The sequence below is a fragment of the Martes martes genome (genome assembly GCF_963455335.1).
Source record: "Martes martes genome assembly, chromosome: 7".
Lineage (NCBI taxonomy): Eukaryota > Metazoa > Chordata > Mammalia > Carnivora > Mustelidae > Martes > Martes martes.
In genome coordinates, this window is record NC_137894.1 from 137,078,020 (window position 1) to 137,095,503 (window position 17,484).

The window sequence follows — 17,484 nt, forward strand, 5'->3', positions numbered from 1 at the left end:
TACTATCAGAAGTTCCCCATTCGTCCTTTTTTCCTAAGGGCTACAGAAGTCAGAATTATCCTGAAGTTTTGTGTGTTGGTTTGTTTTATTTCACGTTCTTTTAAATGAGGAATATATTTGATCCCTTGTGAATTAACTCTTTTGGACCTGAATTGTTTTAGTGATTGTTTTTAATACTTTTTTATTCAGGCATAGTTTTTACAAGGAAAACCATAATACATATTAAATAATTTGAATACTTTGGCAAGTGCATATACCTGTACGGCTTCCACCTGTATCAAAATACACAGCATTTCTGTCAACTCAGAAAGATTTCTTCTATTCTTTTTTGGTCAGACCCTACTTCAGGGACCCTTTGAGGTTTTTTTTTTCCTTTGGTGCTGTGGATTAGTTCTTCTTGTCTAGAACATCATATAAATGATATTATACAGGGTATACTCTTTTGTTTCTGACTTCTCATACTCTGCAGAATGTTTAATAGGCTCATTTGTATTGTTGGTATATCAGTCACTCATTCAGTCTTACTCGTCAGAGTATTATATAGACATAGTCTTTTTTTCCATTTCCTGTTGATTGTCAGTTTTGGGCTATTATAAATAAAGCTTTTATGAAAGTTTTTGTACAGGGTTTTTATTTTCCTTGGATAAATGCCTGGAAGAAGAATTGCTGGTTTACAGGGAAGGTGTATGTTTAAATCTATAAGAAAGTACCAGACAGATTTCCCAAGTGGTTGTGCCATTTTGTACATCTGCCAGTGACGGAGGAGAGTTCTGGTTGCTCCAGATTCTCCTGTGTGTGTGGTTGTCGGGTGGGTTGGAATGTTTTGCCGCCATGATGTTGGGTGTGTAATAGGGTCTCAGAGTTATACCTGATGGCTCATTTTGATTAGTTTTTCCAAGTAATTGTGCTTATTGGCCATTCATGTATTTTCCTTTGTGAAGTGCCTCCTCAGTTTTTGTTTGTTTGCTTGAAAGACCTAGGTAGTTTTACTTGTTATAATTGAGTAGTAAGAGAGTTGTTCTGGATGCGAGTCCTATTCCAGATGTGTGCATTGTGAATATGTTCTCCCCGTTTGTCGTTTGCCTTTTTGTTGGTTGAATGCTTTTTCTGCACTTTTGAGGTGGATCGTAGGATTTCTCTCCTTCATTCCGTTAATGTGGCAGTAATACCGACTGGTAATTTAAGTGTAACACTTGTATTCTTAACGTACACGCCACTGAGTCTGATGTATCACACTTTCTATGTAACACTGGCATTCATTTGCCAGTATTTTGTTAAGGAATTTTCCATTTTCGTTCTTGAGGGATATTGGTCTTTGTTTTTTCTAATATTTCTAAATTTTAAAAATGTCCATTCTCGTTGTTTGGTTTGGGCATCACGGTTATTGGTGCCTGGTCTCCTTTTTGCCCTGCAGAACCCTGAATTGCCTCCTTTTTACTCCTTGTGCCTCTCTGAGGAAAGTGGAAGCTGGCTCGGGGCTCACTGTGTTTGTCCCCCCCTCCCCTCCCTTTTTAAGATGTTATTTATTTATTTACTAGAGCGAGAGAGAGTGTGTGTGCAAGAGGGAGGCAGGGGCAGAGGGAGAGAGTCTCAAGCAGACTCCCTGCTGAGTGCAGAGCCTGACTCCGAGCCCAGTCTTGGGACCCTGAGATTGTGACCTGAGCTGAAACCAAAAGTCGGCCGCTCAACTGTCTGGGTCATCCACATGCCCTGATTTGTTTCCCAGTTTTTAGAGGTCACAGTCTCTACTGCCTGTTCTGTCTAATGTCTGAAAGGAGTGATTCCATCTATTTTGTCCAGTTTTTACATTTGTTTACAGCAGGGGGCTAATTGGCTCCCAGTTACTCTGTCAGGCCTGTAAGTAAAGTTGATACCCTGATGGGTGTGTCCTGGCATTTTGCTTTTCTTTAAGCCCTTTCATTTTCAATTTTTCTCTCTCTTTATGGACTAATATTTCTTTTGAAATATTCACTTGCTGCTTGTATCAGAGGAAGGAAAATTCTTATTATTAAATTGGGTTGTTTATATGGAAACGCAGAATGTTATCTGCATTTGCCTTTGATATGACAGATTAAAATTAAAATCTAAGGGCAAGACTACTTTCTTCTTAGGATTTTAAAAAGTTTCCATTGTGAGAAGAGAGCAAGTCCACTTACGTACCTATGACTTCTCATAATCTTGAGGTTCAAAAAAATGTGGTTGGCTGTGACCACCTTGCAGCTGGCTAACCTGCACTGCCTGCCCTCCGCATGTGGAAGGACAGCGCCAGGGCTGCACCTTATGGGTGGGGCTGGTGGGGCACTGTCTTTCTTCTGGAGAGCCCTAGGTTCTCCCAGCCATGGTTTAGTTTAGAATGATGATGCTCTTCTTTATTATGGGTCATTCTAAATATTTTAGTTGTTATTTAATGTAACGTCACTTGTACTACCTGTTTTACTTAGAGAGTTATGAAAAAGATGGGTAGGAACAAGTATTTCCTAACTGCTTAATAAGGTAGTAAATTACTCTCTATTTCTAATTTTAAAGCCTTTTGTTATCAAATCTAGTTTAGCGCTCTGCATCTCTCCTGTCTCCTAATTTAGTTCTGTTTCCATTGGCTGGTATTACTCTTTCTCTTTGTAATGAGGACAATGATAAACATTCAGTCAGTTTCTCTTTTGCATTTAATATCTCAGTAACATTTTCAGTGTGGTAGTTTGTCTGTGATCCTGGAAGAATGCCATAAACAAATCAGTGTTACTGACGTTCCCTTTTCTCTCTCAGGGAGAGCCCAGTAGCTGCTATTGCTGATTCCTTTCTGGATCTCCATCCTCTCTGAACTCCTTGAAACTCTAGTAGCATTCATTCCGTTTACATTTATTTTACCATTTCAGATGCTAATATCCTTCCCAGGCCACAGTTGCTTTTAATCTTGTGTTTTTTTCCTTAGCTGGATTTCAAGTTGTTTTGTTGTAAACTTGTTTTCTTTATGACGTTTATAAATGCCTGCTTTATTCTGAAAACTTTGTAACGTGATTTCCCAGCACCTTTTGATTTCTTGAGGCCACCCACTTTCATCTGTGGTCTGCGTCTTTTCAATCATTTGCCTTCACTTGTGACGTGCTGTGACGTGGCTCTGTCCACAACTACTCTGTAAGTCTTTGCTCTCAGAGCTTTATAATATTAAAGGTGGAAATGGTTCGTCAAACACAAACCTGTAAAATGAGTATCAGTTCTTTCCAGTATGAAAATCAACTGCTTATGAACATTTGCCATTTAAAACATTAGGGTCTATTAAAAATCATGTTTTCAAAGAACAGGTACTACTCTTGACACTTCATAAGTAATTATTAAAAAAAAAGCAAAATACAAAACTATATGTAGTATGGAGGTAATTTTATAAAATAGCCATATATGTGAAGAAAATATGTCAAAATATTTCCAGATTTTCTAACATAAGCACATATATTATCTTTGGAGAAAAATCACCTTAGCAAATGTTATTTAAAAAATAATGGAAGACTGGGGCACCTGAGTGGCTCAGTTGGTTAAGTGTTTGCCTTCAGCTCGGGTCATGATCTCGGGGTCCTGGGATGGAGCCCGCATAGGCCTTCCTGCTCAGCTGGGAGTCTGCTTCTCCCTCTCCTTTGGTGCACGCGTTCTCTCTCTCTCTCTCTCTCTCAAATAAATAAATAAATCTTAAAAAAAATAAGTCGAAGGCAAGTTGATTTTTAACATGAAATTAAACTTAATAATGCAGTGACATATCAAATCAAACAGTGGTTCTCTACTGAGAAGTAGAGTGACTATACCGCAGTGGTAGTGCACTATAATCAGAATCTCCAAATGCAGAGCCTGGTTATTGGTATTTTTAGTAAAGCTCCCCCGGGGATTCTTTTGTGCCTCAAGGTTGAGAACCGCTGGTAGAGTGTGGGGCACAGAGCACCTTAATTATTTTCCGTGGAATCATGCATGCTCATGTGTACCTTTGGGGATCCTTTCATTCAGTGGAGGCGGCAGGTACCCTGTGCTTCTGTTAGGGCTTCCCCTTCGGGTAGAAGATTTGTCAGAAGATGTGGCTGCTGGTAATACGCGTCCCTGCTCCGTGAAAGAGCCTCGGATGGTTAACCCACAGATTCTTACGTTTGGTCTGGAAATGAAGTGAAGACAGACATAGTCAAGATAGATGTTTAGGTACATACTAAGTATTTTCTTTCTCCTACCAAATGACCGCTCTGGTTTTGCTTAGGGCCTTACTCTGTATTGACTTAGGGAGCAGCCTCGGGTCCATGGTGCTGAGGTCACCAGAGATGGTAAACTTGTATTCTTGGCCTTTAGATAACTGAGACACACTGTCTGTATTTTATCTCGGGAAAGATGATGTGCCCCGAGAAATGGGAAATTGGTAATAAGTTGGATAATGCAAGAAGAAAAAAATACTCTTTTGTGTTTCCTTGTTAACAGCCTTGATAACAAATTAGTTTTCAGTTATACTCCCCTTTTGCAGTCACGTCAGTGAGCTCAGAGCAGAACTGAGAGGGAGGGCGGACTTTTGGGTCTTATACCCTAACAGTTCTTTATATCGTGGTCACTTTGAACGGACATAAAGTCTTTATTTCAAAGTTCCGTGGCAAGAAGTTTGCAGACTGATGTTTAATTTCTTTCACTGACTTTATGAGAAGTGACCTGAATTTTCAATTCATATATCATAATTTTTTGGTAGGAAGGGGAAACTTTATACAGCTTCATTTTTAAATGGCAGCCAGTTGCTTTTAGAGGGTGCCATTGAAATATATCACATTTTAATTTTTTTTCTGTTGTCATCTTCATTTTGACACTTAGAAGTCTTAAAGAAACGTTTAGTGATATTCTAGTTAAAATGTCAGTCCCAATTTCTTTTCTAAATCTTGGCTATTATAGAGTTGGCAAAGTATTTTAGATTTGAAATATGTTAATAAAATTTTAGTTATGAGTTAAGGTATTTTCTTCCACAGAAATAGCGAGCTTTGGCCAGAGTGCAATGCCAAGGAAGTAGCTCCTTTATTTTGTTATAATGGAACCTTATTGGATTAGAAAAAAGTATGAAATGAGCTCAAAGAGCCTTCATTGTAGTGGGGCTTTCATTATAATAGTCTGATTTATATAGGTTGATTCTTATTATTATAAGTTTAATAAGTTATTGCCCAAAGGGAAGCTTGGAAATTAAAGTTGATATGACATAGGTTGAAACGGAATGAATCAGAATTTTATACTGATGGTAATAAGCCAGGATTTGTCTTAGGAAAACCCCTTTCAAACCTGAATTATATTAATAAGCTATTCTAAAAGTCAGCCTTTGGAGAGTAACTTCACCAAAACGTCTTCTCTTGAATTTCCACTACTTTCTTCATTTCTTTCACTGAGACTGCTGCTCCTGCTGAAGGCCTGCTGTGGGCCCTGAACAGGAACAGGTGTCTGTCCAGAGAGCATTGATGCCAAGGAATGAGCCACAGGTTATGGTGAAGCTTGAGGTACTGAGTCGAAAGGTTAGGGACTTGCATTCATCCTTATGTGTTGGTTAGTTTCTATTTCTTAAGAGGTGATGAGATGCCAAGCCCCGTGGACCATTCTGTTTCAAGGCTGGGCTGACAAGTATACTCACCTGGAACAAGGCACGTTTATTTTCAGGTTCTGGTCCACGTGTTGGTTATGCGTGTTGCCTGTTGGCTGTTGACTGCTTGTTCTTAGCTAGGTGCTGCCCGATTCCTTGCAGACTGGCTGACCCGTCTTCCTATACGCGCTTTAACTGGGGATTCCTGAAGCTAGTGGGCCTCATGGTCATTTCTTCTAATGCTCTGCTGACCTTGCAACTCCAGCTACACAGATGTTCTGTCCAAGATAACTTTCTTCCTGTATTTCCTAAAGGAAAAGCAACCCTATAGTTAGTTTGGAAATGTTAGCTTCCTCGTTCAAAGTTTTCACTGCTTTTCAGAATTTTTCTCAGGTTCTTGATAAACAAGATAATGCCAACAGAAATGATCAACATGACATACAAACCACTTTTTTTTTTTTTAAGATTTTATTTATTTATTTGACAGACAGAGATCACAGGTAGGCAGAGAGGCAGGCAGAGAGAGGAAGGGAAACAGGCTCCCTGCTGAGCAGAGAGCCCGATGAGGGGCTCGATCCCAGGACCCTGGGATCACAACCTGAGCCGAAGGCAGAGGTTTTAACCCACTGAGCCACCCAGGCGCCCACAAACCACTTTTGATTCAGATAAAATTTACTATTTAAGAAATCCACAAAATTGTAATATCTTTTTTATCTTTCCATGTCTATTTAACAAGGTGCAAAACTCCCAACAGGCTGACATTTCTTGTTTGTCCATGCCTTTTTGTGCATATATAATTCTTTACAAATCATTTTAACTGTTAGTACCCTTTAAAATGTAAAATGAATGTAGTCCAGTAAAGTTGGTGGAAAACAGTTATTACCGAGCCTTGGTTTCCTCTTGACTTTGAATTCTCACACGGGAAGGTAATCGTGTGGCTCCTTAGTTTGAAACAGGCAGGAATCAGTGTCAGTAAGGAAGGGATGCCACTAAGTGGACAGTGCTTGCTCGGGGCCCTGGAGTTCCAGAAGATTCCCTCTGTGACAAGGTTGGTGTCTGCCAGTCCTGATCAACTAGGTACAACTGTACTGAGAAACAGGGAAAAGAGTTGGATTTTGCCACTAATTGTTTAAGTCAGGTATTGGAATTTTATTGGATCTCAGAAACATCTGGTAGCCCCTTGGTGAAACAGTTTACATGGTTGCCAATCATTGCTTAAGAGAAAGCTTAACAAAGACGAAAATGAGTTTAAAGATTTTTCTTAAACTTCTGCGAAGACGGAGCTGTTTATCTGATTTTGAACATTTTATCACTTACAGAAATGGACTTTGAGAAAAATGTAAGATTCATGGACTCTTCTGAGAATGTCTAAAACATTTCGAAAGAGTGTGTGCCATAAATATAGTTACAAACTTAAGTATCACAATTACATTGGAAAGAAACACTGATGTTAGTGTTCTTTGAAGTTTCATTGAAAATGACTCCGTAATGTTAATGACTACTAGCACCAATAACCTCTTATGTTTTAAGGAGCCCAGTGACAACGGACCTCTCTTTACTGAACTGAAGTTCTACCAGCGAGCTGCCAAACCAGAGCAAAGTAAGAAACACAGCATGCATATGTCTACCTCGTTAAAGTGACCGCTGCTTGTTGTGTGAAGTCTAGACGAGAGCACTGGATCTGATATTATGATGCTTTGTTATATTTATTTTTTACGTTTTAAGTAAATTTCATTTTAATGAGATTTGTATGAACGAATTTTGATCTCTTACTGGGTTTGATATGATAAGGTTTCGTCTATATTGATATATAGAATAAAGTTAGTTAGAGGATATAGGATTTAGGAAATATCATTAAAAATTGAGAAGTAATCCTAATACATGCATGGGATTCCCAGTCTTTTTGAGAATTTTTTCTAAACTTTGGAGAACATAACCTGGGTGGAGGGGGGATGCTGTAATTGATGAATTAGAACTGCCTGCAGGGAAGAGAGCAGGACCTCTTCAAGCTCCTGCCACCCCTTGAGCGTCATTTCCTGGTTAATGACCTTTAGAAATGAGGTAAACAACTTCTAGGTGAGGTAAAAAGTCTTTCTGGAGAAGTGAGTAACCATTTACATCATTAGGACTAATAATGACAACTGGCATGCTGTAGTTGGATTTTCTGTTTTTTAATGCCTATTGGAGATTTTTCATTTTAAAGACAATGTTTAGAGCAGGATAAAATTTTATATGTTAATAAAAATGCTTTGATTTAAAGGTACTTGTTACGTGTTATTATAATGTATTGTTCACTTTTGTATGAAAAAAAGATGAAATCTTATTACATGTACAAGTACATTCTGCTCTTAATGATTTAAAAGAAAATGATTTAGAAGAAAAGTGAAATCACAAGCCTGTGTTTTTAACTTGTAGTTCAGAAGTGGATTCGTACCCATAAACTGAAGTACCTGGGTGTTCCTAAGTATTGGGGGTCTGGCCTACATGATAAAAATGGAAAGAGGTAAAAATTTGCATGCTTTGTGTTTCTTCTCCCTCTTTTGAGCACTCACTGTCCACGGTTTACTGAGCACCTGCGTTTCTGCTGGGTCTCCCTCTGGGCTGCGGGGCATGCACTTGGCAGAGATGAACAGGACATGAACCCTAGTCCAGAGGACTTGCGTGGAGCACTAGCACCTGTCTGGAGCCCAGCTGACGAGCAGGAACAGAGCAGATGCACCCTGCATTTTCTCCTCTTACAAATAAGCAAGCAAGCAGACAAGAACTCCATGTCATTTATGGGAAAGGGAACCCTTCAGGCTTCAGTTTGGCCTTTTGTATTAGATACACGATCTGCCCACAGCAGCGTCCTCTTCATGACGTTTCAGTGTGGCTGGTGAGAGAAAACAAACACGTAGGAGACAATTACAGCCACGAAGTGCTACTAAACTCTGTGACTCTAATTTGTTCATGTCTTAGGAGTTCTGAGATTGGAGAGAGAACATTGCTGGCACTGCTGAGTTGGAGAAAACCTCCCGTGCTTTGGTGCATGATTGGCATTTTTAAAAATACTTGCGTGAATGAATGGAACTTCCTGGAGTAAGGCTGGCAGCCGTCCGAGGAGTAGATTTAGTTCAGCCCTGGGGGTGTATTGGTTAGGGTGCTTTCAGCTGTAAGTAAAGGAAAACTTTGACTCTGCTCTCTGATGTGACTGTCAGGGGCCCAGTTTCCTTTATCTTGCCCTTTTGCCTTCCTCCTCTTGGCTTTGTGCTGTATTAATTCTCCACTGTGTGGCCTCAGGTGGCTGCCCCATTTCTAGGCATCACATGCAGGCACACACAGCAGGCCATGGCAGTAGGAGGTATTGCTTGTTGTGTGTTTTCCTGGCAAAGGAACCCCCCTTCCTCTCATGTTTCTTGGTCCGGGTCTTATCGGTGCTCATTGTTAAACCTGCCACTGGCAGGGGCTGAGCGATCAAGTGATTGGCATGGTGAAGCACATGGCCATGTGGCAGAGGATGGACTGCTTGAACGCAGTTGGTGCTCCATTGGAAAGGTTGGAGAGGAGAGGTAGTTGCTGGGTGCGCAGCCCACGCTGTCTTATGTTTGGAGGTTCTTATCCTGTATCTGTATCTCTTAGGAAATATGATGAATTTACTGAAATGACAGCGTTTTTTTACATATGGTTTTGCTGGGACAAGTCTCTATAGTTTTTATGAAAATTTCTGGAGAAATAGGATAGAACCAGGAATAATTACACATATAGCAGGGGTTCTACATCCGAAGTAATTAGAATAGTGCCGTGTTCAGAAGGCTTCAGTCCATGCTCACTGTTGTTATGATGGACATCACTCATCTTAGCCCAGTTGGAAGGGACATTGTGAATGTGGTCTTAGTTTTTACTGATTTATGGAGTGATTTAACCAGACGAGTCAGAATCTGGAAAACTGGATAAAGATAAAAGTGATCCTCAGAGCATACAGTGAACTGTGTTACTGGAGTGAGGTATTGCTTTTTGGGTACACATAGAAATGTCACTTACGGTTGTCGAATGTTGGAATTTGAGTGCCAGAAAAGACAGCACGCATGAGGCCCCTGCTGTCATTCAGTACCTGTGGGAATTGGGGCTTACAGAAGTAATGTGACTCGGCCAAGGTGACCTAGTGGGTTTGTGGCAAAAGCAGAAATCTGCACGTTTCCCCAGGATATTTGTTCTTCGCTAGCTTTTGTCCTTTGAGTATTTAACATACAACCCCTTTATATCATTTATATAATTTTATGGAATTTAGTTATTGTGACAGCATCTCTTTATAGTCTCAATTTTAGTAAAATGTTAATACTGCTAAAATGTACCCTAAAAGTAAAGAAAACCAGTCATAGACAACAAGCTAAATACAGAAACATAAATTAACTTCGTTTTGGGGAAAATCCGTGATACCAGTCTTACACGGATTGTTTTATCTTTCCTGTGAATGAATCTGCCAGCATCTTGTCTGTGGACTGATCACCTTACGCTGACTAGTGTCTCAGGAAGCTCCCTGGCTACCACCAGGAGGAGGCCTTCAAGGCAGCAAAGGGAAACACTCCCAACTTGGGATTTCTAGTTGGAAGAAAGGGTTTCAAACATTTGTCTTTCTTTCCTTCTCTCTCCTTTCTTCCCCTTTCATTCTGCTTTCTCACTAAACATGGCCTTGGAAAAATTACTGTCAAGGGAGACTAGTCACCACAAAGTAGGTTTTTTCGAGTTCTGTTTAGTTCATTGACTTTTCTTGTTTGTCTTTAGTTACAGGTTTATGATAATGGATCGCTTTGGGAGTGACCTTCAGAAAATATATGAAGCAAATGCCAGAAGGTTTTCTCGGAAAACTGTCTTGCAGCTAAGCTTGAGAATTGTATGTGAGCTACATTCCTCTTGTTTTAATCCAGTAAAGGCGAGTTGTGTTGAAGCTCGGTCCTCTGCTGGCTGGTGTTAGGTACTGCATTAATTTATTCTATATGATGCTTTCATAGCTGGATATTCTGGAATATATTCACGAGCACGAGTATGTACATGGAGATATCAAGGCCTCAAATCTTCTTTTGAGCTACAAGAATCCTGACCAGGTAGTTTTATTAACTTTAATTTCTACTATTTAAAAGCTGTTGTTTAAGAACAAATATGGTTGCTTTGAACTTTTGAACTTGTGCAGAAGTTTTACTTTTTGGAGTAGATATGGTAATAATAATATTTCTTCTTGACACTTTTATCTAGTTAACATTCTACACTTTTGATGCGATTTGTTGGCACTTTATCAAGTTGGCTATTTTGCCCTAAATAATATTCAGAAGAAGTGCTTGTGATACAAAATGAATTTCAAATAGCTATTTGGGGGTGGAAGCTTAAAATTATATAGTGCACCGATGAATTATGTTTGCCTGTCTGCTTTGTCATTTTTTTATTTCCTTTGTTCAAGAAATCCATCAAATATAAGTGTTCTGTTACTTGGAAAATTTGGTCTTTAACATGTTGATTATTCAAATCAATTGGTTTACAGAAATATCTTAGCTGTCTAAATTTGTATACCCTTAGTGTTTAGAATTCAAATGTGCATTTTTTTTTAGTTTATTGCATTCACTTTATAATTTTTACTTTTTAAGGAAAAGAGAAAAGCTAATGTTATTATACCTTTATTCAGATCAGTTTAGTTGGAATAGAGGGGTTTATACAATTTTCTTGAAGCTGTTTCCACAGTTTTGGTTAAAGTAAGTTTGGATGGCACTCCTGGTCAGGCCACTGCATGGAATCGGTCCCATGTGTGTTCTTGAGTCTTATTGATGCTGTATAAGAAAGGGTTGTCTACATATTTTAAGTGTGTTTATGTTGACATTCCATTTTATTTTTTTCCCTCAAACCAGTCTTTAGCTTTGTCTTGCCTAGTTTTCCCTTTTTCCTTCGCCTTCCCTTTATTTTCTACCATCTCAGGTATTGCCCCCATCCCCCATCTCTGTCATGCTGGCGGTCAGGGATCTCCCTGTACAACAGAGGAAAGTTGCTTAACTCTAGCATGCTCATGGGGAAATCTTACAGGCACTCACAGGACTCCCAGATATCTTGTGTTAGATGTTTTTAAAAAGGTTAAAAGCAAGCGAGCAAACAAACAGGACGCACTGAGAATCTGAACCATAAGGATTCCATTAATTGAAATGAACTGGACGTATACAATATAATAGATAAAAATACAGTTCAGTTTGCAGTTAGCTAAAATATGCTGCCTCTTGTTTATAGGAAAATATTTTTGCAGCTCTGTTATCCTTCGGGCATATGCTTTGGATGGGATGATTTTTCTGGTGTTAGATGTGTGTGCTAGATCCGTCCCCATATTTTTACTTCAGTTTCCTCTTGTGATCACATGCATACATTTGTGAGACAGTTACCCAGAATTGGAGATGTGGTATGTGACTATGGAATAGAAGAAAGCCAAATTTACTGGCTTTGTATGCTCATCAGACCCACATGTACATGCCTACAGATATGTGCTTTGTAATATTAAAGTTTAGTTTCAATTATGAAACTTGACTTTTTAAAAAAATTATTTATTTATTTATTTATTTGACAGAGAGCAATCACAAGTAGGCAGAGCAGCAGGCAGAAAGAGATGGGGGGAAGCAGGCTCCCCACTGAGCAGAGAGCCCGACTTGGGGCTCGATCCCAGGACCATGACCTGAGCCGAAGGCTGAGGCTTAACCCACTGAGCCACCCAGGCACCCGAAATTTGACTTTAATATGTAATATTTAAATGGAGATAAGAGCCTTAGCTGAAGGTTATGCAGATCATTATTGTTATCTGAGATATTTTTGTGAAATGAATTGATAAATTATTTCATAAGTGGAGGAGCAGAAAAATAGAAAATAATTAATCTATCACGTGTCATCTAAGTCAGTAGCCTTATACTTGGTGTGGGGCTTTGTTTTGCAACAAGTATTGGTTTCCTCTGTGCTCAATTGTGTTTTGGACTCTGAAGAAAAAAGTATAAGATTTATAGTTTTTGCTCAAGTTGAGGAAACAGGATTAATTACAAGTATAATATATTTACCTAAAGAAGTATACAGAGTCAGGTGATATTATGTGGACTATAGTGACATAGGCATTCAGCATTTTTCTTGAAATAAAAGGTCTTTCAGAATTGGGGCACGTGGGTGGCAAAGTCAGTTAATTGTCTGATCTTGGTTTTGGCTCAGGTCGTGATCTCAGTGTCCTGAGATCAAGCTTTGCATTGGGCTCTGCACTCAGCATGAAGTCTGGTTAAGACTCTCTCTCCCTGCACCCCTCCCTGCCTGTACACTCACGCACCCACTCTCTCTCACTCTAAAAATAAATAAATAAATCTTAAAAAAAAAAAAAAAGTCTTTCAGGATTAAGTATTTGCTATTTTTAGCATATTGGATTTCACTTGTTCGGGGTACAGTGTTGTGGCCTTGCAGATGAATCCACCCTCGAATGACAGTATTTTGTCTCTGGGCCATAAAGGAGTGTATGTGCAATCATTTTGGCTTTGATTTTTCTTGGTGCTTGGACATTTATAGGTGTACTTGGTAGATTACGGCCTTGCTTACCGGTATTGCCCAGAAGGAATTCATAAAGAATACAAAGAAGACCCCAAAAGATGTCACGATGGCACTATTGAATTCACCAGCATCGATGCACACAATGGTGTCGGTATGTCAACAGTGCCTGACCAAGAAATATGCTGCTAACATTTCAGTTGAAGTCCTACATGGTTCTTAATTTTATACAAACAAACAAACAGATAAATCAGAATTTCAGAGGCAGGGTAGGGTGGGGAACGGGTAGGGGGAAGAGGCTGGACTCCTATAGTTGCGTAATAGGGCCAACAAGGTCTTTCCCTGGTGGTCGTCTTTCCTCGCTTTTAGCAAGAAAGGTGGTTCGGTCAGCTCACTGAGGATTTCTTTTTGGTTCTGTCTAGCTTAGTCAAATGGAGGGTGTTTTTTTTCCCCCTTAAAAGTCTTGTCAGTTTCTTATGCAGCCACAGTTTTGTAGCAGACAAACTGACTTTGTCACCTCTGAAGTCAGCCTGTTCCTTTAGCAGGTGTTTGCTTTTCTGTGCCCAGCACTGTGGAGGAGCCGAGACCCCCAGCTCTCTGGGCTTCTCCATAGCTTATAGCATTTTAGTGTCTTTGAGCTTTCCAAGGACAGTATTAAATGTGTCTCTGTTTTATAATTTATTTCCTAGACCAATAGTCTTAGTTTGCAACTCTAGAGTTTGCTAGTTGGATTTTAAAGTAAGTCTTTAGTTGGATGTAAATTCATAGTTTCATATTGCCCAATAGTTATTCAGTACTTTTATTAAATACAGTGATAAGTTTTGATGAAAAACAAGACTGTAAGATTGACTGTTTTACCTTATTGGTTTATATATATTTGAGACTATACCTCAAAGTGATTATGGTGCTTAACCTGTTTCTTTTATATTCATAGCCCCGTCAAGACGTGGTGATTTAGAAATCCTTGGTTACTGCATGATCCAGTGGCTTAGTGGCCATCTTCCTTGGGAGGATAATTTGAAAGATCCTAACTATGTTAGAGATTCCAAAATTAGGTAAAGGAAAACTTATAATAAATTATTTTGGGCAAAATCTTGATAAGGTACATGTATTTAAGTCAGAATTTCTTGACAGATACTGTAGTTTTAACTGCTCCTAATGTAGAAATAAGAAAATACTTGCTACATAGGAAGAGTCTTTGGTCTTCTGTTCAGTTTGTTTTAGAAGAAAGTCTGTAAGCGGATTTAGGATGTAACACAGCGCCGCTTATTGTGCTATTTACTGTTATTAAATATTAATAAATTTCCATGGAGTAAACCTTCAAACAGTGACTCATTCTTTAACTTTTAACAGATACAGAGAAAATATTGCAGATTTGATGGACAAATGTTTTCCCGAGAGAAACAAGCCAGGTAGGACTTCTTAAATGCTCATACGGGTTTCATTTTCTATGAAAAAAAGACTTAAAAGTCATGATGTCTACGGCATTTCCTGTAATGTGAAAGCTTAGGTATTTTCAAGTGTGATCATTGTAGTGGGGCCTGTTCTCATCACCACAGCAGTTCCCTTTCCAGAGGTGAGCTAAAGGGGTCCTTGAACTTCCTTGAATTATTATTCAGCTTTCAAGGAGAGAAACCAAATTTCATTCATTCATTCAACGATTTTTTTTGTTGAGGCTTGATTGTGTGCCAGGGAGCATTCTAGGCACTAGAGATAGACCAGTGAGCAAAATAAATAAAATAAAAAAAATTCCTGTCTTTATGAAGCTTGTGCTCTAGTCGGGAGCAAGAGACAGTAAACACGTGAGTGAATTGTACAGCATATTATGTGGTTAGTACTACAGGAAAAAAAAGAAACCAGGGGTTAGAATTAGTGGGTGTGGGGATGAAGTGAGGAATAGAGTGGGAGGGAGTTGGAATTTTAAATACAGTGGACAGGATGGCCTTACTGAGGAGGTGACATTTGAGCAGTTGGACATGGGGAGCGAGCTGTGTGGAAGTCTGGGGAACAGTGTTGGAGGCAGAAGGCATATAAGTTCCTGGAGTGCTTGCGGGGTGCGTTCTTTTAGGGTATCCATCCGAAGAGCTTTGGTTTTTACTTTGAGCAGAAGTGTAAGGTTTGGAATAGAAGAGTGACATCAATGTCTGCCTTTAAGCAAAATCTCAATCTCCTGTCCTGAGCATAGACTGCCAAGGGAGGAAGGCAGGTATGAGCAGGAGAAGGCTCAGAGGCCCCCCCAGTAATCCAGGCAAGGGGAGTAGCAGTGGGGGTCTCGAGAAGTGGTCACTTGGCATATATTCGATGTGTTTTTAAGCCTTTGCTCATTTGTCTCCTTTTCAGGGAAGGCCACCCTGACCTCATGCTGTTTAAGATTACAGTCCTGCCACCCACACGAGAAATGGAACCGTATAGGCTTCTCAGAGTCCCCCCTTGTGCCTTCTACCAATCACAAGCCTTTCCCGCTGGCTTAATAAATAACTAGCCTAACTCCCAACCCCAAAGATTTGTTTTTGAGCTATGTAAAAATGGAATCATAGAGTGAACAACATAGAAAAAAATCCACGTCCTTGTGACATTAACTTCTAGCTCTGTTAGAGTCCTGTTTCTTTTACTCGGTATTGTATTTGTGAAATTCATTCCTATTGTTGCATGGCTTTTTTTTTAATATTTCTATTTATTTTTTAACTTTATTGATGAATATAATTGTATACATTTAAAGTGTACAATGTGATTTGACTTACATTTATATTATAGAATGATTAACAAGATCAAGATAATTAACACTTCTATTATCTTACAGTTAGCTTTGTGTTTGTGTGTGTGTGTGTGTGTGTGTGTGTGTGTGTGTGTGTGTGTGGTGAGAATGCTCAAGATCTGTTCTCAGCCACCCTCCAGTCTGCAGTACCAAATTATGAACTGTAGTCCCCGTGCTGTGCACTGGGTCCTCATGGGACCCTGTTGTTGCACGTTTACCAGTGATGTGTTCATTCTCATTTCTAATAGTATTCTTTTGTATTTATATCCTGTTATCTATTCTGCTGTTGGCTGTTTCCAGTTTTTGGCAATCACAGACCACCAGTTACACATATAGGTGTATAGTCCCCCCATAACTGATTATCACGCCTTACATGAAGAGGGGCCAGATTTCTTCCCCATCCCCATATTTATAAACAGTTGTTTATAAACAGTTCCATTATTTATAAACAGTTGACCCAGTAGCTTTTCTTGAAAGAAACAAAAACAAAAACCCGCTCTTTCCATATGGTGCTACCTTTGTCTTAAATCAGCTGTGGATCTGTGGATTAGTTTCTGGACTCCTTTCTTTCTGTTATTATTTTTGTCCCTTCTTGGGCTGCAGTGTCAGAATGACTCTAGCTTTATCGTGAGTCTTGACCTCTGGTAGTGTAAGTCCTCCAGTACTGTTGTTCTTTAAACTTGACTTTGCTGTTTTGCAATTCTTGACCCTTTGAGTCTCTGTATACATTTTAGAGCCACCTGTCAGTTCCACGCACATCCCCTCCCTTTCCGGGTTGCTGGAATTTTGAGTGGGGTTGCACTGACTCTAGATCGACTCACGTCCTTACGCTGTTGAGTCTTCCGATTCACTAATGGGGCATATTCTCCACTTCATTTCTTTCACTGCGTTTTGTAATTTTGTCCACAAAAAAATCTTGCCCGTCTTCATTGTATTAGTTGCCAGGTATTTGATGGTTTTTCATGCCATTGTAAATGATCTGTTATTTTATTTTTAGATTTGATTTTATTAGAGAGTGCATGCGCACGAGTGAAAGGTGGGGCAGCAGGGGGAGGGGAAGCAGACTCCCTGCTGAGTGTGGAGCCTGCTGTGGGGCTGGATCTCATGACGCAGAGATCATGACCCCAGCTGAACCAAGAGTCGGAGGTTTAACTGATTGAGCCACTCAGGTGCCCCAGAATTTTTTTAAATTTTATTTTCCAATTGCTTGTTGCTAGTACCTAGAAAATAATTTTTTAATATTTACTTTGTATCCTGTGACCCTGGTAAATTTACCTATTAGTCCCACTAGTTTTTTATAGATTCCTTAGGATTTTCTGCATACATTGCTGAGTTTTTGAATACACCATTCCACTCTTTATGCCCTCTGTTTCTTTCCTTGTCTTACTGTACTGACTATTACACTGAATGGAAGTGGCGAACGTGGACATGCTTGACATTTTTCCCTCTCAGAAGGAGACTTTTCCATATGAGACCACATAAGGTGATGTTTGCTTTAGGTTTTCCATAGATCCCCCTTATCAGGTTAAGAAAGTTGAAGGGAGGGATTCTCATTTCTTTTTTCTTCATCTTTCTCAAATACCTAGAATTGTGCCTGCCGCTTAGTAAGTGCTAGTCAGTGAATGAATGGAGGTGTGTG

The 17,484-nt window shown here is 39.5% G+C and overlaps 1 protein-coding gene across 2 annotated transcripts in view; it reads left to right on the forward strand.

Moving 5' to 3' along the window:
• The window catches only part of VRK1 (VRK serine/threonine kinase 1), a 74,076-nt gene that overhangs the window by 38,970 nt on the left and 17,622 nt on the right, over positions 1-17,484 (forward strand). For both annotated transcript variants that reach the window (XM_080808049.1, XM_080808050.1), the window contains 7 exons: positions 7,100-7,169; positions 7,985-8,072; positions 10,331-10,439; positions 10,558-10,650; positions 13,112-13,244; positions 14,025-14,145; positions 14,444-14,502. In XM_080808049.1, coding sequence (XP_080664175.1) covers positions 7,100-7,169; positions 7,985-8,072; positions 10,331-10,439; positions 10,558-10,650; positions 13,112-13,244; positions 14,025-14,145; positions 14,444-14,502 — 673 coding nt within the window. The remainder of the gene's footprint in view (positions 1-7,099; positions 7,170-7,984; positions 8,073-10,330; positions 10,440-10,557; positions 10,651-13,111; positions 13,245-14,024; positions 14,146-14,443; positions 14,503-17,484) is intronic.